At 42.0% G+C, this 26,813-nt stretch overlaps 2 protein-coding genes across 4 annotated transcripts in view; one reads left to right on the top strand and one right to left on the bottom strand.

The window, feature by feature from the left end:
- The window catches only part of ZSCAN31 (zinc finger and SCAN domain containing 31), a 48,392-nt gene extending 23,291 nt beyond the window's left edge, over positions 1 to 25,101 (top strand). The window contains exons 1-4 of one of the 3 annotated variants that reach the window (XM_027099561.1): positions 12,536 to 12,837; positions 21,104 to 21,577; positions 22,383 to 22,533; positions 23,053 to 25,099. In XM_027099561.1, coding sequence (XP_026955362.1) covers positions 21,197 to 21,577; positions 22,383 to 22,533; positions 23,053 to 23,828 — 1,308 coding nt within the window. In that variant the 5' untranslated portion in view covers positions 12,536 to 12,837; positions 21,104 to 21,196 and the 3' untranslated portion in view covers positions 23,829 to 25,099. Of the gene's footprint in view, positions 1 to 12,535; positions 12,838 to 19,534; positions 19,586 to 21,103; positions 21,578 to 22,382; positions 22,534 to 23,052 lie in introns of those variants that run through there. The other 2 variants (XM_027099560.1, XM_027099562.1) reach the window with 2 other exon arrangements.
- Positions 3,010 to 5,222, bottom strand: LOC113616218 (zinc finger protein with KRAB and SCAN domains 4-like). Its single transcript, XM_027099568.1, is given in 3 exon segments — positions 3,010 to 4,053; positions 5,002 to 5,126; positions 5,128 to 5,222. Coding segments are annotated over 3 exon segments (1,131 nt in total). The 3' UTR covers positions 3,010 to 3,142.
- Positions 25,102 to 26,813: the final 1,712 nt, after the last annotated feature.

Below are 26,813 nucleotides of genomic sequence, written 5' to 3'. Positions count from 1 at the left end.
AGAGGCCACAACAGTGGCCTCTCCCGTTGCGGAGCACAGGCTCCGGACGCGCAGGCTCAGCGGCCATGGCTCACGGGCCTAGCCTCTCTGCGGCATGTGGGATCTTCCCAGACCGGGGCACGAACCCGTGTCCCCTGCATCGGCAGGCGGACTCTCAACCACTGCGCCACCAGGGAAGCCCAATTTCGTTTCTTTTTATGGCTGAGTAATATTCCATTGTATATATGTGCCACATCTTCTTTATCCATTCATCTGTTGATGGACATTTCGGTTGCTTCCATGTCCTGGCTATTGTAAATAGAGCTGCAATGAACATTGTGGTACATGACTCTTTTTGAATTATGGTTTTCTCAGGGTATATGGCCGGTAGTGGGATTGCTGGATCATATGGTAGTTCTATTTTTAGTTTTTTAAGGAACCTCCATACTGTTCTCCATAGCGGCTGTATCAATTTACATTCCCACCAACAGTGTATGAGGGTTCCTTTTTCTCCACGCCCTCTCCAGCATTTATTGTTTGTAGAAATTTTGATGATGGCCATTCTGACCTGTGTGAGATGATATCTCATTGTAGTTTTGATTTGTATTTCCTCTAATGATTAATGATGTTGAGCATTCTTTCATGTGTTTGTTGGCAATCTGTATACCTTCTTCGGAGAAATGTCTATTTAGGTCTTCTGCCCATTTTTGGATTGGGTTTTTGTTTTTTTGATTTTGAGCTGCATGAGCTGCTTGTAAATTTTGGAGATTAATCCTTTGTCAGTTGCTTCATTTGCAAATATTTTCTGCCATTCTGAGGGTTGTCTTTTGGTCTTGTTTATGGTTTCCTTTACTGTGCAAAAGCTTTTAAGTTTCATTAGGTCCCATTTGTTTATTTTTGTTTTTATTTCCATTTCTCTAGGAGGTGGATACCCAGATATTTGGTCAAACATTTTTCTGGGTGTGTCTGTGAAGGTGTTTGGGGATGAGATTAACATTTGAATTGGTCGACTTCGTAAAGCAGATCACTCTCCCTAATGTGGATGGTCCTCATCCAATCAGATGAAGACCTGAATAGAACAAGAAAGGCTGATCCTCTCTGGAGTAATAGGGAACTCCTCCTGCCTAACTTCATTGAACTGCCTTCAGACTTGTCTTTTCCTGCCTTCAGACTTGACCTGAAACATCATTGGCTCTTCTTGGTTCTCAAGCCTACTGGCTTTTGGACTGGAGCTACGCCATCAGCTTCCCTGGGTCTCCAGCTTGCCAACTGCAGATCTTGAGACTTCTCAACCTCCATAATCAGGTGAGTCAATTTCTTATAATAAGTCTCTTTACATGTACATCCTATAGGTTCTGTTTGTCTGAAGGACCCAGACTACTATGAGTATGTTCAGGAAGTTCAGAAATCATACAGTAGATTTTTATTGGTTTAAGAATTCACTTAAACAAAATAAATAACTATATTGTTTACTACTGTAATACAAATAATTTACATAATGATTTGTTAGATTTGTGTCCCCTGAAAACTATGAAGTACCAAGGCTTGGAAACTGGCATAAAAACAGGGACTTAGATCTGCAAAGGATTTTGGATAAGCAAGAGAGAATATATCACAATGGTGAAACCATTAATTGTGAAAAGTGGCCAGAAAACCTTGCTATATGAATTCCTGAGTCTTAGAATGATATTGTAAATTTTGTAAATGATATTGTAAATAGTCTTAGAATGATATTGTAAATAGGGAAGAGATTGCTTGTGCCAGAAGCCAAGTGAGAAGTGTGAGTAGATGCAAAAGCAAAAGCATATTTCTGTAATAAAGAGAAGTGATACACTAACAAATAAAGTTTGCAGGAAAGTAGTCATCCTGAAATACTTTTTTAAAAGCAATTCCATTTGAAATATACATAATATATACTTCTTGCATAATGCTGACTAAAAAAACTTTTGTCACTTGAATTCATAAGACTGCAATTTTGACTATCAGGAAGAAAAAAAAGATGGTTTACAAAGTGTGTTTAAAGAAAAGTAGATAACCTGAGGAGTTAACTTAATGCTTAAAGTTCTCATCATGAATAATGGAGGAAGAGGTACCACACAGCTTGTTTGGGATTCAATATATAAGAAGACCAAGATGGTCAACACTAAAAATGGAGTTTTGAAACCATAAGTGATACTTGTTGTAAATATCTGGTGTGAATCCACTGACCCAGAGAAAGTTTGAACTTAGTAAGTATAAGTCTTGATGTAGTCTATGATACAGTTGGGGGGAGGGAGAAAGTTTGTGGGCAGGATAGTGCCAGGAGCTTTAGAGAGCACTTGGTCAGGCCCAAGAGAACTAAAAGGTGAGAACCATGATGCTGAGCTTTAGAGAATCTATTATTTTATCCTGATGTGATAACTGATTTTCACACTGCCTGCATAGGAACAATTTTCTCCTTCAAAAGTAGCAAAATTAGTGTCAGGGAAACATTAATAAAAGAATGTAATTCGATGGTTGACATATATTCACATTGATTTAATGATAAAGAAGCTGTTTCAGGCATTCATATTAGAATTCCTAGGCTGTAAAGAAATTGGATTCCTTCTGTCGCAGTAACCCTACTGTAACCCTACTCTGCCCTTCCTGTGTGCTTGACAAGACATGCACTACCACTAACTCAGAACCTAGTACCTCAAAATTAGGCACAAGCACAAATGGTTTTGGTGACAAAATTTTTCAGAAATCTAGACATCAGATTTTCAGAGCTATGAAGGTAATCTCACTGGTACAGTGTATGTGTGTGGGGGTGGGGATGGGTGTATAAGAGTTCATGAATCTGACAAACCATGGAGGTTTCATTATAAGCAAGATGAATAGTCAGCACAGCAGCCCCCAAATCACAGCCTTCTACTCATCATAAAGTGCTGGCTGAGGGTAATTAATTAGCCAGTTTGGGAGCCCTTTTAAGTTCAGTAGGTCAGAACAAACCATTTCAGGGCCGACCTCTTCCAGACAACACTCCCATAGCCTCCTAGCAAGCAAAAAAAATTTTCAATCACCTAGAATGTAGAAGATAATTCACCTCAGCCAGTCTCTATTTTCTAACAAACACCTGATGACGTGTGGGAGTAAATAAAGCCCAGCTCACAATTTTCTAGTCAGCAAGGGCTCCAGGGTGGCTTCAGTTCAACGAGGAGTGAGCACCAACTCTGGCATATAAGACATGGGTCATGGAGACAGAATTTTTTTTCCCAACGTGGCTTCTCTGATGTTGAATAAGGTATGAAGTTCGGGTGAAGCCTTTTCCGCATGTATCACGCTGACAGGGTTTCTCACCAGTGTGGATTTTTTGGTGCTCAATAAGGCTTCTATTCCTAGTGAAACTTCTCTCACACTCATTACATTTATAAGACATGGGAGCCTCAACATTTTCCCACTGGCTTTCCATCCTCCCCTGACTCTCCCAGGTCTCTCCACGGTCAGGATTCTGAACGTTTTTATCGCCGTGGATCCTCTGATGTCTCAGGAGATGTGAATTGCGCCTAAAGGCTTTGCCGCACACATTGCACTGGTATGGCTTCTCCCCAGTGTGGATCTTGCGATGTTCAAGGAGGCTGCAGCTCTGGCTAAAGGTTTTCCCGCAGTCATCACACTCGTAGGGCTTCTCCCCGGTGTGAGTTCTCTGGTGTTTGATAAGGTTTGAACTGTGACTGAAGACTTTGCCACATTCCTCACACTCATATGGTTTCTCCCCAGTGTGGACTCTCTGATGAATGACGAGGGCAGAGCTCCCGATGAAGGTCTTGCCACACTCCTCACATTCATATGGTTTCTCCCCAGTGTGGATTCTCCTGTGCTTAGTCAGGCCTGAACTCTGAGCAAAAGTCTTCCCACATTCATGGCAATAGTGCCACCTCCTCCCAGAGGCATTTTCCTGCTTTCTTTGTAACCTGCCCTCCTGTGCACCAGCTTCTGCACATGTAGAAGTCTGGGCAGTGTCTTCACCCAGGTGGCATGGCATCTGCCCAGCCTCCTGTTCTGGATGGTCCTAATCTGGAGGCGGGTCCCTGATCTTAGTCCATATCTCACCACCTGAAATAACAAATGACTAGCAACTGTCAATTATGTCCTGCCACAGGAGAAAGCTTTGTGATGAGTCCCAGGGAGGCAAGAATTATAGAGGTCTATACATGGCAAGGATGAGGAGTTAAGTACAAAAATAAGGATGAAAATTAGAGGGAGAACAGAGTACTGGGGAGGAAGGAGACAAGGATGGGAATGGGTCCATCGGATGAACGATACAAACTGGCAAGGTTGTGAGGACTGTGCTAGGGATATATACAGTGGCTCTAAGTTCTAAGGACAGTAAGGCAGGCTCGTGCACCTAGGATTAAATACTAAAAGGGTTGCACAGAAGGCAACAGTAAGTAAGGCAAGTGAAAGAACTTCTGAAGCATTTAGTAAGAAAACAGGGGAAGTGGGGACTCAAAAATTGATCACCAAACAATGACAAGGGCAGCCATCTCTCCTATTATTCCAGGTAATGGCAGGATCCCCAAACAAAACTGGCTTCAACCTTCAACACTAGGAGATCTGAGTTGGAGTGCCACCCCTGCAATCTTGTGCACCTCTGCACCACGTGCTTATCTCTAAGGCCAGGCTCTGCAGTCAATCTCTGGGTCCCTTCTAGCTCTCACTCTATGGTCCCATGGCCCACTTCCTGAAGATACCCCCTCAGCTCTCCTCTACCATCAAGGCTAGCAACAGGAAGGGAAGGGGAAGAAATCAGCATTTACTGAGCATCTACTATGAGCTGGACCTGTACTAGAGGTTGTAAGTACTTCATCCCACTTAACCTTACTACAGGGCAGAGGAGAAGGCAAGATCAGAAGGGTTAAGGAACTGGTCAGTAGCAGAGTTTAGAAATGGTGATTCTGATCCAAACGTAAGGGGGTTCGATGGCTTCTAACAGCCTGGTAGGTTCTAATTCACAAAGGCAGTCAAGAAACCTTATGAGAAATCAGTGCCCATCAGTCTTACCCAAGGAGGTCAGGCTGCCACAGTTCTCTTGCTTTTCAGCTCTGTAGAAGTTCACCTGAGCTGAATCCAGCTGTGTCCATTCAGGGGAAAGAGTCAGGGCCACATCTTCCATTTTCAGCGGCCCCTAAAACAATAGGGGCCAAAGATTCATGCTTGAGTAGAGCCTTCATCAGCTGGAACTGGCTGCTTTGTGAACCCCAGGATGGTGTCAACAGTGCCATCTTGCAGCAGAGCAATTCTTGCCCCTGGCTACCACCTAGGACCTAGAAGTTATTCATTTATTTTCATTTTCATTTATTTATCAAACACTTCTATAGCACTTTCTATGTGCCTGGCACTATTTCCAAGAGCATTAAAACAATTAACTCATTTAATATAGACAACAATCACCTTAAGGTTGGGACTATTATTAACCCATTTCACTGATGGGGAAACTGAGGGACAGAGAGTTTAGGAAGTTTGCCCGAGGTCACCCAGCTAATAAGTGGCAATGCTTAGGATGGGAGCTCAGGAAGAGTGAGTCCAGAGCCCATGCTCTTAACCATTACTCTGTGCTCCCTCATTACATATATGTGTGCTTTTATGAAAACTCTTTGAGAATAGGTGCTAAGTTCATAGAATACTAATATCTTTTCTTACTGAAAACAATGAGGATAATATTTTCTAGCTTACAGGATTTGGGGGACCAGCAAATAAGATCACATTATGTGAAATTACCTAACACAGGACCCTGCACATGTGTCCCTGTTAAATGCAGGCTTCTGTCCAGACATTTATAGTTAAATTACAGTTTTCAAGTTTTACTTTCTCATGTGCAACTCAGAATTCCCCACATCCTCTGTAAGGAATGAAGAGCCTGAAGCTAAGAGACCTGAAATCACTTCTCAGTGTTACAGGGTGCAATAGATCCCAGTGGTCTTTTGGTGACCTTGGTCTTTTGGTCACTGGTTAGAAGGCTCTGGCTACACATCCTCTGAAGGAACATTCACAAGGACACAAAATAATGCGAAGAGGAAACAATCTCATAATACAGGCAAGAAGATGCCAGTAAAATCAACCCATTTTCTGTGATCCATGGGCTCCTTTCCAAGTGGTCCATGAACCTGGATGGAAAAAACTATTTTAATTTTTACTAGCCTCCAGGAGAAGTTTAGCATTTCCTTCCACTATAAATGGGAGCAAAAACCACAATATGGAATAAGCATATCCCGGACTTCGTCAGCAATAGAAGCTGCAGATGTTTTCACATCACATTACATTACCACCAGGCAAATATTGTCAGAGTCATTCGTGCTTAGAGCAACTTTGAAATTGCCAGTTATTAGGCCTGTCCCTAGGTCTTATTATTTAGTGCACCAATAAAAAAGCATATATAAATTTATCACAAATTTGTTTAATGTGATTCCTGGTGATATCATTAGCCCCATTTTACAAAGCAGTAAAATGAGGCACAGAGAGGTTAAGATGTTGGCCAAAAGTCACACAGCAAATAAGTGGCAGGAATAAGGCAGGAGTTGAACGAGGCAGTCTGACTCCAAAATCCAGGCTCTTGTCCAGTACCACAGAGTAATTTAAAGACCCTGGTACTGACCTGATCTCCAGGCAGAGCAAAAATGTAACGACTCCCATTTTCAAGGCTCGTCTGTGAAAGCAACCCAAGAATCCTGTCTTCAGATGCCCTGAGGCACGGACCCAGGCTCCCAGAAACAGTCCTAGACAAGAGATACGGGAGTGGGACCTAGGTGGGGAGCCCTACACCACAGCAGAGCACCCTTCGGTCGGTTCCACACAGCCTCTCCCAGGGTCTCTTCCAGGGACTGCAGGGGACTGGTGAGGAACGGGCTTCTCTACACACACAGGTAACACAGAAGAACAGTGGGTGTGCCAGAGGAGAGCCTGGAAAGGAGACCTAAACCTGCACTGGGGTGTGGGTGCCCAGCGGGCATACCCCGCTCACCCCACACTCACCACGTGTACAAACTAGCAAACCACCGCTACCAGGCCTCTGTAGCTACCTCCACCTCCCAGACAGACACTCAGTCTTTTACTAGCTCCCTGCCCCGTCAGTTCCCCTCCCCTCTGGCTACTGAAGAGGCTTTTAGTAAATGACTTTTTCAGTTGTAACAAAGGGAGGAAAGAAAGGTGCAGGTCTCTGTCTATAGTTTGCTACATTTGTGAATTGAAGTGTGAAATAAAATTCATACTTTATGGCAAGACAAGAAAAATTTTAACATAAAAAATTTTCTCTGCCCTTTGGCCTCCTCTCTCTCCTCCACTGTGCATTGTGTACCCGCATGATGCATCGACCAAAGCGGCTCAACCATATAGAGCAACGTTCTCCCAGCACCAAGACAACTCCTTAAAAGATAGCATTCCTTCTTAATCTTGTAAGGGACTGCAATGACTCATGACCCACTACTGGCTAGATTGTATAAACTGTCAATAATATGTCATTTAATGTACAGCCCTCTGTCTCAAACACTTACACGACTGCTTTGACCTATAATGGGAGAACAGTTCTTGGAGCTTTCTGAGAGGCTGTTCCCAGGTTATAATTCTCAGTTTGGCTCGAATAAAATTTCCCATTTCTTTCTTAGATCATCTGATTAATTTTTCATCGATTGTATAGTCAGAAAGAAACTCTGGAAAAACACATAAGAAAATTAATAATAGTGGTTGCCTGTAAGAGGTGAATGGTGTCAACTACAAACTGGCACTAGCCATCTACCTCTACAAGGATTAAATTATGACCTTCAACACCCCCTGAAAGGAGTTCAGGGTAGAGATCAGGAATGAGGCACTCTGTACTCTGGGGAAAACTGGCGGAACAAGTCTTCAGACAGTTAAATATTTTCAGGAGAAGATTTTACGAGCCCAATTCTTGCATCTCCTCATATCTAGAAAAGCACTAAAATCCTTCATGGTGACGTCTGCTCCTCGTGACTAGTAGCAACCTTCTGCAAAAAGTATGTGCTTGATTGCATGTACTTCCTCTTCACCAAAATCACATATATATTGACCTTCCCCCCTACCTCTTTGGAGCAGTTTCTCAGAGCTATCTGAAATGCTGTCTCCCGGCCATTTTGCCCCAAATAAAACTTAACTCATGACTCTCATGTTGTGCATTTTTTTTTCCAGTCAACGATGGTTAGAAACTCAGTGAAAAGGAGGACAAGTGTGAGAAGAAGAGTGTTACTCTAAGTATTTTAAATATATTGTAAATTTTAGAGCTGATCGTATTACCTAATTAAAACATTAATTATAAATATTGTTGACTGAGAGAAAAACACATAATGTAAAAGGTGTGAGTTAAGTTTTATTTAGGGACCTGAGGACTAGGGCTTGGGAACCAGCCTCTCAGTAGTAGGGAAGGTAGAGGAGGAGCCAGTATATATGATTTCCACCCCCCCTGGGAAATACAAGTAGTCAACATACATTTTGGTAAAAGATCACTGCTAATCACGAAGAATAAGTGTCTCAAGTTAATGATTTTAGTGCTTTTCTATGCACAGGAAGATGCAAGAATCTGGGGGATCATTGAAATTCTTCCTTAGATTTGCATCTTAACTATCTAGGGGCTCCTTTATCCAAAGCCCAGAATCTTCATTCTGTGGGCAACTGCAGTGGGTTGTGACTTAACCCTTTGTATAACTGGATGATGAGCAACACTCCTTGTTCTTTTTTACAGTGCATGACTTTTATAAGGAACATGCTGAATTGTTTAAGGAGCAAGTCCAAGATAATTGAACACTCAAATTATGATGATTAATAAAAGAGTTTAGCAAGCTTGTAGAATTTTTAAAAATTCATATTCATAATTGCATGTCCCATCACCAGCACAAGTTAAAAATGTAATTTTTAAGACAGAAATTACAGGAGCAAAGAAATACAGTACTTGAATGGAAACATACATGTTTCCTTGGAGATATATACCATGGAGATACCGTGTCTGTGTATGGGAGAACTCAAACTCATAAAGTTGTTTGCTGCCTCTTCCATGACGTATGTTCTATGAAGGGCTTTAACTTGTAGTACAATGATCTTCAGACTTTCTGCTCACTCTCAAAAGTCCATCCAGACGCCTCTTCCTCAGACCTCGTTTTTGATTTTTCAAACTTTTTCTTTCCACTCCCCCACAAACTAGCCATGACATTCATCATTGCCCTGAATGTATGTGACCTTATTTGGAGATAGAGTCACTGTAGATGTAATTAGTTAAGATGAAGTCATACTGGGGTACGTTTGGCCCCTAATCCAGTATGAGTAAAAGAGGGAAATTTGGACACAGAGACAAGCACACAGGAAGAACACCAGGAGAAGATGAAGGCAGAGATCAACAAGCCAAGGAATGCCAAAGACTGCCAGCAAACCACCACAAGCTAGGAGATATACTTGGAAGATTCTTCCCTCACCAGAAGAATCCAGAAGAAACCAACCCTGTTAGCACCTTGATCTGGGACCTCCACAACTGTGAGACAATATGTTTCTGTAGGTTAAGCCACCTAGTTTGTGGTACCATGCCTAGAAAACTAATATTCCTACTGTCAGCCCTGGTCTCCAGCAGACACTCACCACAGACCTCAGTGATGCTGGTACATCTTTCATCAGCATATTCTTATCAGTTTGGTTAATAGAGGATTCCTCATCAACCCCACAGAATGTAGTCAGCTTATGGGCTTTCTAGCTTTACGTGCTGTGTCCAGTCTGGCGCGCACACTTCTCTGAACTGTTTGATCCCTGCCTCCACTGTTTGCAGTAGCAGTTCTGCATTTCTACTTCACTTGCTGTGAACCTTTGCTCCTTTCCCCTAACATTCTATTGTGAACACCTTCAAACATTCAGAAAGTTTGAAAAATTTTACAGTGCATATGATATTTGTCCACAACTGAGATTCTACAATTATCATCTTACTATATTTGCTTTTCCACATCTCTATTCCCGTATTCATTTTTCTTAATATATCAAAGTAAATTGCAAACATCAAGCAGTATACTTCCCCCTAAATATAATACTTCAGTGTGCATGTCATTAGCTAGATTTCAATATTTGTTTATAGCTCTTTTCTTCTGAGGTAAAATTATGTATAATAAAATATATTATTTTAATTGTACATTCTTTGAGTTTTCATAAATGCATGTTCCTGTGTAATCCAAACCTCTATCGAGGTTAGAAATAAGTCATTTTATCTGCAGTTTGGAAAGACATTTTGATATGATTTAAGGAACAAATGATAAATTTTGAAATAAAGATTATTTATTAAAGAACAGAGAAAATTCAAATTAAAAGGATGTAATGTGAGAAACAAAAGGAATAAAGATATTGAATGAAATAAACAGATTTTTGTTCTGATATAAAGAAGCAAGTTATAACAAAACAAATTTCAGATTACATGAAAACAGTAATTCAATAAGAAGAAAGCTAAATATTAAATAAAATAATAAATCAGCTCTTGAATTGTTCAATAATCTAGTTAATGAAGAACAGTGTATCTCTGAACACAGTGAAAAGAGATTTAAATTTCTTGCACATTTGACATAAAATACTGACACTGACGATGTCTGCTACTGACAATGAGGACATCAAAACAATCTAGTTAATGTGTCATCGATATGAGATTCTCCGATTAGTCCTCAAAAAACTTAAAACATCCTAAAATCTTGTAGCTCAAAATTGAAAGAAATTTGGGCTTCCCTGGTGGTGCAGTGGTTGAGAATCTGCCTGCCAATGCAGGGCACACGGGTTCGAGCCCTGGTCGGGGAAGATCCCAGAATGCCACGGAGTAACTAGGCCCGTAAGCCACAACTACTGAGCCTGCGCCTCTGGAGCTTGCGCTCTGAAACACGAGAGGCCGCGACAGTGAGAGGCCCGCGTACCGCGATGAAGAGAGGCCCCCGCTTGCCACAACTAGAGAAAGCCCTCGTACAGAAACGAAGACCCAACACAGCCATAAATAAATAAATAAGCTTTCATTTAAAAAAAAAGAAAGAAAGAAACTTGATAGAGGTTTACCCAAATAACAATTTAAAATGTTTTTTTAATTAATTAATTAAGTTTTGGCTGCGTTGGTTCTTCATTGCTGCATGCGGGCTTTTCTCTAGTTGTGGCGAGCGGGGACTACTCTTCGTTGCGGTGTGCGGGCTTCTCATTGCGGTGGCTTCTCTTGTTGTGGAGCACAGGCTCTAGGCGCGTTGGCTTCAGTAGTTGTGGCTCGCGGGCTTAGTTGCTCTGCGGCATGTGGGATCTTCCCGGACCAGGGCTCGAACCCATGTTCGCTGTATTGGCAGGCGGATTCTCAACCACTGCGCCACCAGGGAAGCCCTAAAACGTTTTTGATGAGTTATGCTAGAGGATAGATTTTGCTACATTATCTTTTCATTCTTTTTAGAAAAATTTAAATTACAAAATTAACATTAAAAGACAGTCTAAGACTATAAAGACACCAATTTAGGAGAAAATTATTATAGAAGTGCATCAGGCAGTTAATTAATAAAAATATTTTATTATTTTTCTGACTTTCATGTTTGTGATGCTTTTAAGACTTTAAAATTTGTAATATGTGATTTTCCATTCCAAATCTCCATTTTCATACCTATGTTTCACCCAAATTATATATATTAGATCTCGCACTGTCTATATTTCTCTTTTAAGCTTCTTGAGGGTCAAGATCTGTGTTCATTATTATTATATCCAGTCCTTAGAGGAAACCCTTGGCACAAAGAATGCATTCAAAGAGAATTTGTTAAATGAATGGATAAAAAAATAAATTCAACTTCTTAACATATATTATCTATCCCCTTCTCTCCACTACTGTGGCTACTGCCTTGATTCAGGCCCTCACTATATCTACCCTGGATTCTTGCAGTTGTCTCCTAACTGGTCTACCTGCCTGTAATCTCAAATCCTTCCAGTCTACTCTCCACACTGCTGCCATTGTAACATTTCTAGGGACAAATCTGATCATTATCAGCCCAAACTCTCTGGTTAGGGATCCAGGAACAGTAACTGCAGGTGCCCCCTGCTGTATATTCTCTTCTCCAGCCATCGTGATTTGCCCAATTTTCTGGATGACCAAAGTATCTCACCCCATTTCTGATTTTATTCTTTTATTCCATCTCCGGAAATTCCTTTCTCTTGTTCTATTTCCCTTGTATTAAATACAAGGGCAAACTCCTACAGTTTCCTGATCTGCTCCATTAGTTTTCCTCTTTGGCCTAATACATACATTTATCTTCTAAATACTTACACGGCATTTACTATGGTCCAGGGACTATCCTAATCTATTTACAAACATTTACTTCATTTTTATTTCATTTCACATACAAATCAGCTGTATATAGTTACTTGTTTCTGTGCCCGTGTCTCCTTCTAGACTGCGATTCTAGAAAACAGAGGTTGAGAGTTAAAAATGAACAAACAAAAACCCCCAACCACAACTACCATCTCTCCTTTGTGGTGTCAAAGGGACCAGAGTTAGGAGAGCGCCTCAGGAAGCAATGGGCGGTAAGTACCAGACTAGAGGAACTATGAAGTCCCTTTCGGCCCTAACATTTTGCATTGCTATGACCATCTGATTCCCAGATGCCGGGAGCCACTCCGTACAGAAATCTCGCTGGGTTTCCCCGCCTCGGGCTGGATTTCTGGTTCCGAGCCTTGTAATGAGGCAGTCATAAAGTGCATCAACCTCCGGAGCTCCTAGAGAGAACAAGATCGCGGAAAGGGCTGCTCGGCTTCAGCAACGGGGCTCAGAACGATGACGCACTTCCGGCCTTTGTGGTTTGTGGGTTCTACGGGAGGTGCTGCCCTCGCCACGGATCCGAAGCTCCCGGGACCCCGAAGGTGAGTCCCAGGCCCCTCGTCCCGATCCTCCCGCCCCGGGAAGATTAAAGTCGGTGACTTGGGGGTAGACCGGGAGGGGACGTCTGCGCGGGCGTAGCCTTGTCATCCTCTCGCCGTCGCCTCGACACAGGGCTGATGCCCCAGTGGAGTAGAAGGAGGTCCCGCCCCTGCCCAGGCGGGGCTTTGTGGTCTTGAGCGGATGTGGGGAGGTGGAGGAGGAGCGTCCGACTGGGAGTCTCGCTCTCTGTCAAAAGCCCGACTCCGTATATACCCATCACTTTTATTTAACAAGTGTTAACATTATACAGTATTTATTGGATCTATTTTTTCTTTAAATGTTTCGAAATAAATTACAAGCATCATGACTTGTCACCCCTAAATAGTTTCGTATGTGCATCTCTGAAAATTAAGGACATTTTACATACATAAATCATAACCCCAATATCAACACACCCAACTAAACCTAAGCGCATTCCCTAGTATTACCTGACACCTACTTCATATTCAGATTTCCCCTCGTTGTCCTACAAATGTTTTTTGCAGTTGGTTTGTACCAACTAGGATCCAATTAAAGACCATTCGAAGCATGTAGTTAAGTCTCTTAATTTAAAACAGTCCTATCCTTCCCCTACCTTCTTCCCATCCTATTGCCTGGTTGAAGGACTTGCCAGTCGTCCCGTAGAGTATCTTAATTTCCGGATTTGCCTATTTCCTTGTGGTATTTAAGTTGTTCCTCTTTTCCTTGCCTTTGTGATCAGTTTTCCTTTGGAATTTATTTTGCGACACAGGTGGTTTATGATTTTCATTATCTCTTCGTTGTGCTGATATGCTAATATGCTGAAGTTAATAAGAAAAACGCTCGGGAATTCCCTGGCAGTCCAGTGTTTAGGACTCTGCGCTTCCATCGCAGGGGTCGCGGGTTCGATCCCTGGTCAGGGAACTAAGATTCCGCAAACCGCGGGGCCCTGCCGGGGAAAGAAAGGAAAACGCTCTTTATGCCACGTCATGTTTTAATTTTTTTAGTTCAATTAGGGAGATGAGAACACATCAAATTCTTCAATTGTATCACTCTTTTATCATGTATTTGCTGCCTGACACGTGATAGGCACTTAGTAAATATTTTTGAAGTGAATTCCTTTGCGGGTTACATGTAATGCACTGAATTTAGGATGAGTTGTCCTACTTCCTCCAGGAGTGTACTTTATGCACATCTTCGAGATTATGGCTTTTATTTCATTCTATTATAATTTTATCTCCATGAGTTATAAACTCCTGTGTATACCCAGCTCTTAGCACAGCTCCATAAATATCTGTCCAAAGACTGAAGCACTTTTTTCAAACAAAAGTTAAGCTGTTTTGCCTTTCAGTTTTATTTTTCAAAGTTAAATTAATTTGATGAATACATTAACATTATACCTAAGTGGCAGTCTTTTGGATCCAGTTCAATAGCCTCCACCACCACGCTTTCAACTTTTGCCTTTTCTGCTTCCACTCTCTTGCCTCCACCTTCATTCCCTCAGCTCGCCTACCATACAGTAGCAGAGCTTCTTAAAACGTAAACCCAGTCTTGTCACTTACCTTCCTAAAAGCCTTCAGTGGCTTTTCAGTGTAATTAGAATTAAAAAATAAACTCCTATGCCCTGCATGATCTGCCTTATCTTACCAGCCTAATTTTCTTCTTTTTTTCTTTTTTTGCGGTATGCGGGCCTCTCACTGCTGTGGCCTCTCTCGTTGCGGAACACAGGCTCCGGACGCACAGGCTGAGCGGCCATGGCTCATGCGCCCAGCCGCTCCGCGGAATGTGGGATCTTCCCGGACTGGGGCACGAACCCGTGTCCCCTACATCGGCAGGCGGACTCTCAACCACTGCCCCACCAGGGAAGCCCCCAGCCTAATTTTTGCCACTCTCCTCTCACATGGCTGTAGGCACTCTGCCTCCTTTCATTGTTTTGACCACACCATGCCCTGCCTCAGGGCTTTTGAACGGGGCTCACTCCTTTTTGTTCTTAAGGGCTCACCTCTCACCATCCTATCTTAATAGGTCCTCCATTTATTTGATAACTCAGTGTCTTCCCCATTAGAATGAAAGCTCTAGCAACACAGAGACTGGTTCTCTTTGGAACACAGCCAGGAGGCAGGACAGCAGAGGAAATCAAATAGGAAATCTTTGGTTAATATAAATGGCACTAAATTTACTGACTGTGTTTTAAAAATACAAGAGTCTTAAACCATTTATAGAATTTAATTTCTTTCAGTTGTAGAACTGAAGTCCCTGGTAGAACCAAGGTCTCCCTTTCCTTGCTGGCTGCCACTGTGGGACTGGTCTCAGCTTCTTGAGGCTGCCTGCATTCCTTTACTGGTGGCTCCCTCCATCAGCAAGTCAGCAATTGTGTATCTAATCCTCATGCTTCAAATCTCTGACTTCGTCTTCTGCTACCAGCCAGAGAAAACTCTGCTGTTAAAGGAGTTATGTAGTAGGTTAGGCCCACCTAGAGATCTCCTAAGGTCAACTGATTGGTACCTTAATTACATCTTAATTACACCTTTTATCATGTAAACTAACAATCTTAAGTGACATGATGACAATCATAGAGGACGGAGATCATGTGGCGATCTTAGAATTCTGCCTACCACAGTTCCACTGTTTGTTTATCCTGCAGTTGATGGACATTTGGGTTGTTTTTAATTTGGAGCTATTTTGAATAAAGCTGCTCTGAACATTCCTGTAGTTTTAGCTTTTAGTGGACGAAAGCACTTGTTTCTTTGGGGTACATATCCGGGAGTGGAATTACTAGGTCATGGCGTACACATATGTTCAGCTTGTCAAAGAATGATGAGACCATCACTCAATATCTGAAATGAAAAGAGAGCTGGAGAGATCCTGACTAGGAACACCTCACTAGGTACAGAAGAGATTGCTGCTCTTACACAGGCATTTTGAGAAGCATGGAGTTCGGTGGGCTGACATCATCTCTGGGGGCTTGGTTTCATGGCACAAACTGTTGTTGATTAGTTGGCTCTCAGAGCTGTGTTTATTGGAACAAGTCATTACAGATTGGCTGATTTTCAAAAGCTATGGGTTGCCACTAATTGATGGACTTACAAAAACATGTTCTCTGAAGTAAATTGTTGGTTGATTGAACAGATCAGTTCAGGGCTATTTTTTTAAATTAATTTTTATTGGAGTATAGTTGCTTTACAATGTTGTGTTAGTTTCTCCTGTGCAGCAAAATGAATCAGCTGTACGTATACATATATCCCCTCTTTTTTGGATTTCCTTCCCATTTAGGTCAGTTCTGGGCTACTTGATACCACAGCTGCAGAACTTTTTTTATTCTCAAGCTTTAAGAGATAGTTCTAAAGAATTTTCCAAAGTGGTTGTACCCATTAAACTATCATATTAATGTATGAGAGTTCCATTTGCTCCAATTCCTTGCTGATTTACCCTTAAATTATAAGATGTGTATTTACTTTTAGAATTTTTTAAAATGAGGTCTGTTCAGTATTTCTATTCTCCTGACAACAAGGGCCTTAATACACTCTTTCTACTGAACTGACCATCTACCACATCTTGTTATTATAAAGAATTTTAGTTTTATATTCTTCCCCTTTTGCGTAGTAAAACATTCTCATGTAAAAAAATGTAATAGGGGTTATCCATTGAAAAATTCCACATCATGCCTGCTCCCTCTGGGATGTTTCCCATCCCCAGAGACAGGTAATGTTGCTTGGGTATCCAATATATATATATATTTTTCCCTTTTTTAAATACAACTGATAATATTTTTCACAGTGGTTCTTCACCATGCTTTTTTCACTAAATGTATCTTGCCAGTGCTTTCATATCTGTACATAAAGAGCTTCCTCATTTATAAAAACTGCATAGTAGTAGTCCAATATATGGATTACTCTAATTTATTTAACCAGTCCCATATTGGTGGACATTTAGGTTGTTTCCAACCTTTTGCCTCACAAACAGTGCTACAGTAAATAACCTTTTATGTACATCATTTTACATGTGAATGAATATATTACTTTACAGGAGGTTTTTTTTCCATAATCATTTAAATTTATTGCCATATTTTGTCAGTTTTTGGACTTATGTTGTTTCCTCTGTTTCATACCTTCTCTCTGAGTTCACTTTTGTTTGCTGAACTACATCCTTCAGTTACTCTCTTAGGAAGGGTTCGTGGGTTGTAAATGGCTTCAGTTTGTTCTATTTATTTATATTTGGCTGGGAGTAAATTCTGTGTTCACAGTCATTTCCCCACTCTGATTGCCTTCTGGACTCCATTAATGAGCACTTTGCTGTGTTTCCTTTGTAGGTAATCTGTCTCTTTTCCTCTGGCAGGTTTTAAGATTGTCTCTTTATCCTCAATAGGCTGCAGTTTCACTATATTATGTCTAGGTGTGCACTCTTGATCTGAGAAGTCAGGCCTTCATTTCTGGAAAATTCTTAATTTATTTTCTCAACTATTATTTCTCAGTCATTCACTACATTCTTATCTTCTGAAGCTCCTGTATATTAATGTTGTATTTTCTTAACATTTTATATATATAGTATATATATATATTTATTATATATGTGTATATATATGAAAGAGCAGTTAAGAAGATATATATATATATGAAATATTCTCTCTTTCTTCTTAACTGCTCTTTCATATTTTTCATCTCTGCTGCATTCAGAGTAAAGCCTTCAGTATTGTCTTAAAAATCACTATTGTTCTTCAGCTGTGTCCGTCCTGTTGTTTATCCTCTAATGCATTTTAAATGTCAAAGTTTTTTCTTAAATCCTAAGATTTCTCATTAGTCCTTTTTTATATCTACCCAATGTTGCATTGTTTGCCTGTTTTGGTTTCATTATCTCATGTATTTCTCAAAATCACTTATTTAAAAAACTCCTTGGACTATAAAATGAATTTTATAGTCCAAGTGAATTTCTATTCTGATTTGTTGATTATTTTTCTTAGGGTTAGAGTTATTCATGCATTTTGGAATTTAGTTTGTAGGTTTATTTTGTGTGGGCAGCTTTCTGTTTTAGATTTCTGTCTCTTCTTCATTCAGCATTATATTTATTATATTTAAGACCCTTTCTGGGACTTACACCCAGTGTTTGAGTGTTGCTGCCCCAAGAAGTTCTTAGGGCGGGCAGACCTAGTATGGGGCCAGCAGCTTCAGGGCTTAGTTACTGCAGATGAGACTGGTCCTGTCCCTTGGCCCCTGGGTCCATAGTTTCTGATAAAGCCGTAGCCTGAGTCAGTAGCCTACAGTCTTTTTTTTTTCCTATCCCCTTTCATGAGTGTGGAAGTCCACTGAAGCCTCTAGCATCAGAAAATATTTCTTCCAAGATTTTCAATTGTCTACTGAATTTGGCTTGTGAATTCAATGGTTTATTTTGTAGGGTCTATTTCCTTTATAAAAAGAGGATATTCAACTTATTAGTACTGCTTTGCTAATAATACCTGGTAGTTTTTTAATGTTTAGCAATTGCTATGGGCCAGGTACCATGCTAAGCTTTTTATATGCATTACCTTATATAATTATCACAGTTCTGTGAGAGGGGTGCTTTGGTCAGTCCCATTTTAGAGAGGCCACATGATTTGAACATTAGTCTCTACCTTGCAGTGCTTCTCTAAAGATGATTTTTAAAAACTCAGTCCATTCAGTTTATCAGAGGTGTATCAAGTACAAGAGGCGTCTGGGATCTGTAGCAGGTTGGGACATGGGTGGGAGAGGAGACAGGAAACAAGGGAGGACTAGCTGGTAACATAGGGTAACACATACAGATCCTGGGAGCAGTGGTGGCATAGGGGAGAATACGAAGAATGCATTTTCTCTGCCTTCTCCCTTCCCTGCCCTTGCCATGGCTTGATGAAAGGAAAAGGGACGTAGATAGGGAGAATTCACTTATTTATCCAGAAAACAGGGATAAAGACAGAGTTCATGGTGGCACAAGATCAGGAGGTAAATCCTAAGTCCACCAACTGTGGGGAGAGCAGCACAGCAAATGCAGAGGCTGCCCCACCTGGGGCTTTGGGTCTGTGAGGGGTTGCCTGTGGTACTCAAGAGAAAAACCTGATCACCATGGTTTCTCAGTAGCGTTCAGGTTCAGAGCCTATAGTCACAGAACAATTTTTGCCACATTTTTAATAATAGTGGAATCCAATGTAAATTCATAAGAATTCTCAGGCTTACAAATCTCCTGGACTGAAGATTCAACAAACCTGATACCCAGATGTTGCAGTAAGGAGTAAAAAATTAGGGTTGATGCTGGACGTGGACAAAGAATAAGACCCACAATCTTTGTAACGCTCTCTATTCTTAACACTACAACGTAAGTTGATGTGAATATTGTACTAAAGTTTGTCTCTCCCACTGCAAATCCCATAAAGGCAAGGACCAGGTCTGTTCCCTTTCACTGCTTTGACCTAAGTGCCCACACTATGCCAGGCATTTAGTAGGCACATGATATTTGAATGAATGGGATAAATACATTTTCCCCCAATAAAGTATAACTGAGAAACTTTTCTCAGTTCTCTCAGACCTTAATGATTCTATTAAAACAGGACTAAAGGGCTTCCCTGGTGGCGCGGTGGTTGTGAGTCCGCCTGCCGATGCAGGAGACGTGGGTTCGTGCCCCGGTCCGGGAAGATCCCACACGCCGCGGAGCGGCTGGGCTCGTGAGCCATGGCCGCTGAGCCTGCGCGTCCGGAGCCTGTGCTCCGCAACGGGAGAGGCCACAACGGTGAGAGGCCCGTGTACTGCAAAAAAAAAAACAAACAAAAAACAGGACTAAAGTCATATATAAAACTTAAATTCCACCGCTAAAGTAAACATTGTATCAGTGTAACCACCATTAAACCTGCCAACTTAAACTGCCACAACCCTACAGCATATTCTTACCATTTCCCTCCTGAATCTTACTCAATATGCCTTTAAAATACAGCTCTAACTCTATGACAGTGGAATAAAAACCTTGATGACCCTCGGTTTTCCATATCGTAAAGTCTAAACATCTTAGCCTGGAGTTCAGGGTTGTTCTCTATTCCGATGAAATGCATCTTTCCAACCTTATCTCTTGTCATGCATTTTCTCCCCACACGCTATACTCTGTAGTTCAGCCACCAGGACCCCCTGCCTGTCCTTAGAGTCACTGTGCCGTGTAACCTTAAATACCTTTGATTCTGTTGTTTGCTTGGCCTGTCATGTTGAATCTCCTCCCATCACCCTTTCTCTGCCTGACAACTTTCTGTTCATTATTTTAGGCCTAATTCAAATGTACTTGCCCCTAAGCCACATTCTTTCACTGCTCCATACCCTGTCAGAATTATGTTTTTCCTGCTCATCACTCCCTAGATATTCTGTTGAAGCCTCTATATAGCACTCATCATTTGATATTATGGCTAGTTTTCTATGTCCTGTTCTTCCCCTAAAGCTACCATATATTGACTATGAGGCTTTTAAATCACTACAATTTATTTATTTGTTTATTTTCTTGGAATAAGTACTTTATCTGAAATGGCTCAACAATCAGAAAAAATACAGACAGTATTATTTTCCTTCCTGTCTTATTCTGAGTTACCTAGTTCCCTCCCCAGAGGCCACCCCTCTGTATTAGTTTTTCATTGGTGTAATAATGTGGTGTAACAATTACAAATCTTTGGCAGCATATAGCAATAAACATTTATTTAGCACATGAGTCTGGGGTTCAGCTGATAGGGGTAGGGCTTACTTGTATATCTGCAGTCAGCTGTGAATCCTCCAGGCAGCTCTGCAAATCTCAGCTAGGCTCACTTACATGTCTGGGGATTAGCTGGCAGTTAGCTGACCTAGGATGGTCTCATCTGCCCCTCTGGGGGTGATTTGGCTCTGTTCTGCATGTTTCTTATCATCTGAAAGCCAGCATATCCTCCTAGTAATTATAGCAGGCAAGGGCAAGCAAGCCCAATCACACAAGTACTTTTCAAGTCTAGCTTGTATCACACTTGCTAGTAACACACTGGCCAAGTCAAGTCACATGGCTGAGCCCAGAATCACAGTGGGAGGGCACAACAAAGTACATGTCTACAGGGAAGGGTGAAGAATTGGGGTCAGTAATGTATTCTGCCATATGCCTTTTCTTCCAATTTCTAAACGTACAGAAGTAAAATACTATATATACCTTTTATTAACATAAATGATAGCATAATATTTATTGTTCTTATACTTTGTTTTTTTTCCCCATTACTTTTTAATTTCCATTAAGACATATTTTTCTCATCAGGTACATCCTCCTAAAGAAGGTTAAATCAGGGGATCTTAAATCAGTTACCCCTCTGCCTCAGGCTGGAGTGAGCCCTTCTAAGTTAATCCCAGAATGGCTTCAACAGGGGAACAGGATGGACTTAAGATTGTGAAGGTGGAGGAAGACCCTATCTGGGACCAAGGAACCTACCTTAAGAAGAACAGCTTCTCTGGCCAGGAGGCCTCCCGCCAACTTTTTAGGCACTTTTGTTACCAAGAGACTCCTGGTCCCCGAGAAGCACTGAGCCGGCTCCGGGAACTCTGTCATCAGTGGCTGAGGCCAGACACACATACCAAGGAGCAAATCCTGGAGCTCCTGGTGCTGGAGCAGTTCCTAACCATCCTGCCCGAGGAGCTCCAGGCCTGGGTGCAGAAGCACCATCCCGAGAGTGGGGAGGAGGCGGTGGCTGCAGTTGAAGATCTGGAGCGAGAGCTAAGTGAGCCAGAGAACCAGGTGAGAGGAGGAAGATAGGCTCCTGGACACAGAATATTAAACGAAGGGTGAAGTTTGGTGACCCAGGTTGGTTGGCCATAGCCTCATGTGTTAGTTCTCTGTTGCTGGGTAACAAGTTACCCGCCTCCCTAAGCTTTAATGGCTTGAAAAAACAAATATTATCTCCCAGTTTCTGAGTCAGGGTTTTGGGAGCCACTTAGGAGGACCTCTCATGAGGTTGCTGTGAAGATGTCAACCAAGACTATAGTCCTCTGAAGACCTGACTACGGCTGGTGGACCCACTTCCAAGATGGCTCACTCCCATGGTTGTTGGTAGGGGGCCTCGGTTCTTCACTGGCTGTTGGCGGGAGGTCTTTACCATATGGGTTTCTCCTTAGGGCTCATTGAGTGTCCTCACAACATATCAGTTGGCTTCCCCAAGAGACAGAGAAATAGAGAAAGAGAATAAGGATGAAACCACATCCTTTTTACTACTTAGTCTCAGAAGTTATATACTGTCACTTCTGCCTTACATTCTATTCAGTAGAAATGAGTCATTTTAAGTACAGCTCTCACTCAAGGAGAGAGGAGTTAATGGAAGGAGCATCAAAGAACTTATAAACATATTTTAAACCACCATATCACATTGGGCCACTCTTGTTCTCCCCCTTCTGCTTTTGGGTGTGGATTTAAACTCTGGGTCTTCCACTGTGCCATTGCGCTACAAAATGTCTCATATGGTTCCATATGATCTCTTTCATTGAGTATTAGCCTGGATTCCTCTAATCCTCCTCTTATGAACCCAAATATACCTACCTGCCTTCAGGCCCCAGACTGTGAATATGGACATTCTGAAGTGCTCTCAGGGGATGCAGTGCATTTGAAGGCCAAGCAGGAATCAACAGCTCTCCAGGTTCAGTCCATGGTGACACAGCTCAAATGTGAATCTTTTGGGTCCCACAAATTTGGAGAACAAGGTAAGGACTTTCACAGGTCCATTCAGGGGATCTCTGGTGGTTCAGTATAGGGTAGTAAAGACTGTGGACTCTGGCACCAAATTGCCTGGGTTGGAATTTAAGCACTGCCACTTAGAAGCTGTGTGACATTGGGCAGGTCAAGTAACCTTCCTGTGCCTTCAGTTTATGCATTTGTAAAAACGGAGATAATCATAGTATGGAGTCAAAGAGTCATTTGAAGATTTAATAAATTAGTATACATAAAACACTTAGAACAGTTCCTGCTTCCTAGTAAGCATTCCACAGTGCCTGCTTGAGTACATCCTCTCTGGAAGCCTCGCCTTCTCTGGGTGACCCCCTCCAGCCATTTCAGCAGGTGCTGATGACCCCTTACTCTGTTGGTCTCAATATCTCCATTTAGGTCTTCTTTGGATTCCTAGAATATGTGTGCTTGATATGGATCTTCCTGTTCCCCATCCTGTGGTTATACTCTTTCATAAAAGAAAGAGATGACATTGTTTGATCTATTTATTATTCTAGATGGTGAAACTGTACTTGAAAACCAGGATTTGGCATCGAAACAAGAAGTCTTAAAAGAAATGGGACATTTTGAGAATAGCAGACTCCAAAGAGATGTTCCTTTAGATTCTAAGTACAGAGAAACTTGTAAACGTGAGAGCAAGGTAGAAAAGCAGAGGGGACATCCCACTGGAGAGAGACGTCACAGGTGCAATGAATGTGGGAAAAGCTTTACTCAGAGTTCAGTTCTCATTCAGCACCAGAGAATCCACACTGGGGAGAAGCCATATGAATGTGAAGAATGTGGAAAGACCTTCAGCCAGAGGTCAGGCCTGGTTGAACATCAGCGGAGCCACTCTGGAGAGAAACCCTATCAATGTAAGGATTGTGGGAAAGCCTTCAGTGCCAGCAATGGCCTCATTAGACACAGAAGGATCCACACAGGGGAAAAACCATATGAATGTGAAGAGTGTGGGAGAGCCTTCCGCCTGAGCTCATACCTTGTTCAGCATCAGAGGATACACACTGGAGAGAAGCGCTATCGCTGTAACGAGTGTGGTAAAGCCTTCAGCCAGAATGCGGGGCTTTTCCAGCACCTCCGAATCCACACTGGTGAGAAACCCTATCAATGCAGTCAGTGTAGTAAAAGCTTTAGTAGGCGAACACTCCTTATAAAACATCAGAGAAGCCACACTGGAGAGAGACCGTATGAGTGTGATGAGTGTGGAAAAGCCTTCAGTCATCATTGCAACCTCATTAGGCATTTTAGAATCCATACTGTTGCCAAACTGGACTAATCCCATGAACCACCAGGGCCCCTAAATGAGGTGATCTTGGAAAGTAAGATTTTCAAGTGGCTAATTTTGCTCTTGTGAAATTTATTTTGCTTTGGAGTGTGTGGCTTTTCTGCAGACCAAGTGCTGCTGTCTCCTGGGTGGATGACTGTTGGCAGTTGCTTGGCAACCTCCTTCTTCCCTATCCGTTGGTTCATTTCTAACAATTTCTCTTAAAGGGACCAAATCTTACCTGGAGATAAATTGGTATGGATGGGCCGTTATTGAGTAATATTTAATATTGAATAACTCTAAATGACTAGCAATTGTGTATACTTTTTTTTTAAGATTGGGTACATTCAAAAGATATTCAGAGATGAGCCTTTTTTTTTTGTAAAAGTGACATTTTAAACACAATTAAGATTTGGGGGAATAAGAGTCATTCCCATTCCCATAGGAAATCATTGCCACAGTCTCCCCAGGGATTTAATGGATGATTTCTTTGTTGCTTTCATCGGAATGGGTGGCAAACTCATTTATTAAGCAGCATTACCCATGGTGTGAAACCTATAGATTTGATGGTTTAGAAATCCATGTCCCATTTTGATATCTAACTCCAAATTCCCAGTGCAGGTCATTACCATATTAAGGTTTCCATTTTTGTTATAAACAACGAATAAGATGATACTTTAAAACCTTTGCAGTGTGCCGGTTTTATTCATAGCCTTTTCTGCCACTGCCTTTTGAAGGCTAGTCAGCAACTTGGAGGGCCATTGCGAGCAGCATCATTGAGACTCTATCAAGAAAAGGAGCCTCTGACCTCGGGCAGATTGCTGCTTAACTGGGGAGTCCAGCTTTCTCAGGCCATTTACTGTCAGGGTTAAACACACAAATCTGGCACCACACTGTGTAGGTTCATTACCTGCCTTTCCATCTGTGAGCTGTGTGACTTCGGGCAGTTTAATTAAATGCCCCTATGCTACAGTCTCCCTGTCTGTAAGATAGGGGATAAGAGTACCTTTCTCATAGGGAACATAAGAATAAATTAATACAAACTTGTAAAGCACTGAAAACATAACTCTCAATAAACGTGCACTATGATTTACATAAAGAAATAATACCATCTAATGAATGTAGGTGGAATTGTAAGTATCATGCTTGAACGAAATAGAATGTTAAACGCCTCTGCTGACAGTCTCATTATACTTTTCTCCACAGTCAAAATCTGAATCAGAATTTCAAAAGAAAGGAAATAAAAGTTCAACCTAAAAGTATACTGTACTAAATATGTCTTCAAAGTCTATTTTTAAAAAGTTAAAGAAGTCTATATATGTGTGTATATATGTACATGCATATGTATATATATTTGGTTTTCCTTATAGCTTAGGGACCATAACAACAACCAAAAAACTCTAAAATTCCTTGACCCTTTCATTTGTAAATAGAACAGTGGCTAAATGCAGACTACCTAGAATAGTGCTTATTGAATTTGTTTTGTTTTGTTTTGTTTTTTGGCTGCACTGCGTGACATGTGCGATCTTAGTTCCCCAGCCAGGAATCAAACCCGTGCACCCTTCAGTGGAAGTATGGAGTCTTAACCACTGGACCACCAGGGAAGGCCCTAGAATAGTGCTTACTGAATTTTAGAGTATCTACAAATCACCCGAGATCTTGTTAAAATACAGATTCTAATTCAGAAGGTAGCCCAGGAATCTGCATTTTCAGTACGTTCCCAGTGATGCTGATGCTGTTGGTTCATGGAACACACTTTGAGTATCAAGGCCCCAGACAGTCCTGATGGTCCTTGTAATCAGTTAGAGGTGCCAGCAAATCCATTTCCTTCCCATCCTTCTTCCACCTGCAACCTCTGCCTCAGCATGTTGCCCCTATACCTGTGCTCCCCACTGCCTACCCCACCCTCAGAGGAGTGAGATGCCCCAGAAGTGCAATGGGCAGGTGGGCTGAGGTGGGTTTGGGAAACCAGGCAGTGTTCTCTCCTCTAGCATAGGCAGATTCAGCCAAATCTTTATCTGGGAAGTCTAAGCAATTCCTGTAAACGTTTGCTTTAGGAAAAAGCCGCTGCTACAGAGCTTCCGCTCTGCCTCCTCCCTCCCCTTCACGTGAGCTCCCAGGGTGAGGGGAAAGCAGCTGTTGCATGTTTAGAGCACAGTGCAGACCTGCAGTCCTCCCTGTGCTCCCTGAGCATCTCAGGACACAGGGACAAAGTCTCAGCCGCCGTGTCCTTATCTAGGCTGCTACTACAGACCACACTCACCTTCAACCCTGAATTTCAGTTTGGTCTCTCTGAGACTCCAACCCCAGTGCTCAGACAGCCCCTTCCTCTCTCACCTACCCAGAAAGGCAAAGAAAAGCTCACAGAGGAGAAAGCAGTCACAAAAGAGGCCCAAGGAGTAAAGGAGAAAAGCAAAGGGGAGGAGAGGCCTCGAGACGGGAAGGGAGAGACGGGGGAGAAGAGAGGGCCTGATAGGGTAAGCCTGCAGCAAAGAGAAAGTTGAAGGGAGAATTTGGGAATGTTGCAGGTTTTTTTCAGTTTCTCTTTCATCAATCTAGACCAAAGTGTTGTAGGCGCTGATACCACTCCCCTCCATTCAGTCTCATTGACAGTGTCATGAAGGATTTTCAGTGCCTGTGATCAGCGGAGCACCTAGAGAAGAAGGGAAGTTCAGGCAGTGAACAGGGCACTCAGCCACTCGGCAGGGGTTTGGGACACAGCAGAGAACCCTGCCTGAGAAAAACAGTAAGTATAATACGTAAACGATATAGTGTAATATATAGGTGATACAGTGCTTTGGAAACAGAAGAAAGTGGAGCAGGTTAAAGGAGTGAGGTTTCATTATCTAGGGTGGTCAGGGGCGGCTTCCTTAAGAGGCATTTGAGCTAAGATACAGAGCAGATGAGGGAGTCAGCTCAGTGCTACCTGGGAGGGTAATCCAGGAAGTGGGACCAGCTGGTGAAAAGGCCTCAAGGTATAGACTAAAAAGCTTTCCC

Source organism: Aethalodelphis obliquidens, unplaced genomic scaffold, assembly GCF_003676395.1.
Source record: "Aethalodelphis obliquidens isolate GAN/ISIS:26980383/991018 unplaced genomic scaffold, ASM367639v1 scaffold133, whole genome shotgun sequence".
NCBI lineage: Eukaryota > Metazoa > Chordata > Mammalia > Artiodactyla > Delphinidae > Aethalodelphis > Aethalodelphis obliquidens.
Note: the sequence above shows the minus strand (reverse complement) of the source record. Positions and strands in the feature narration are given on the sequence as shown.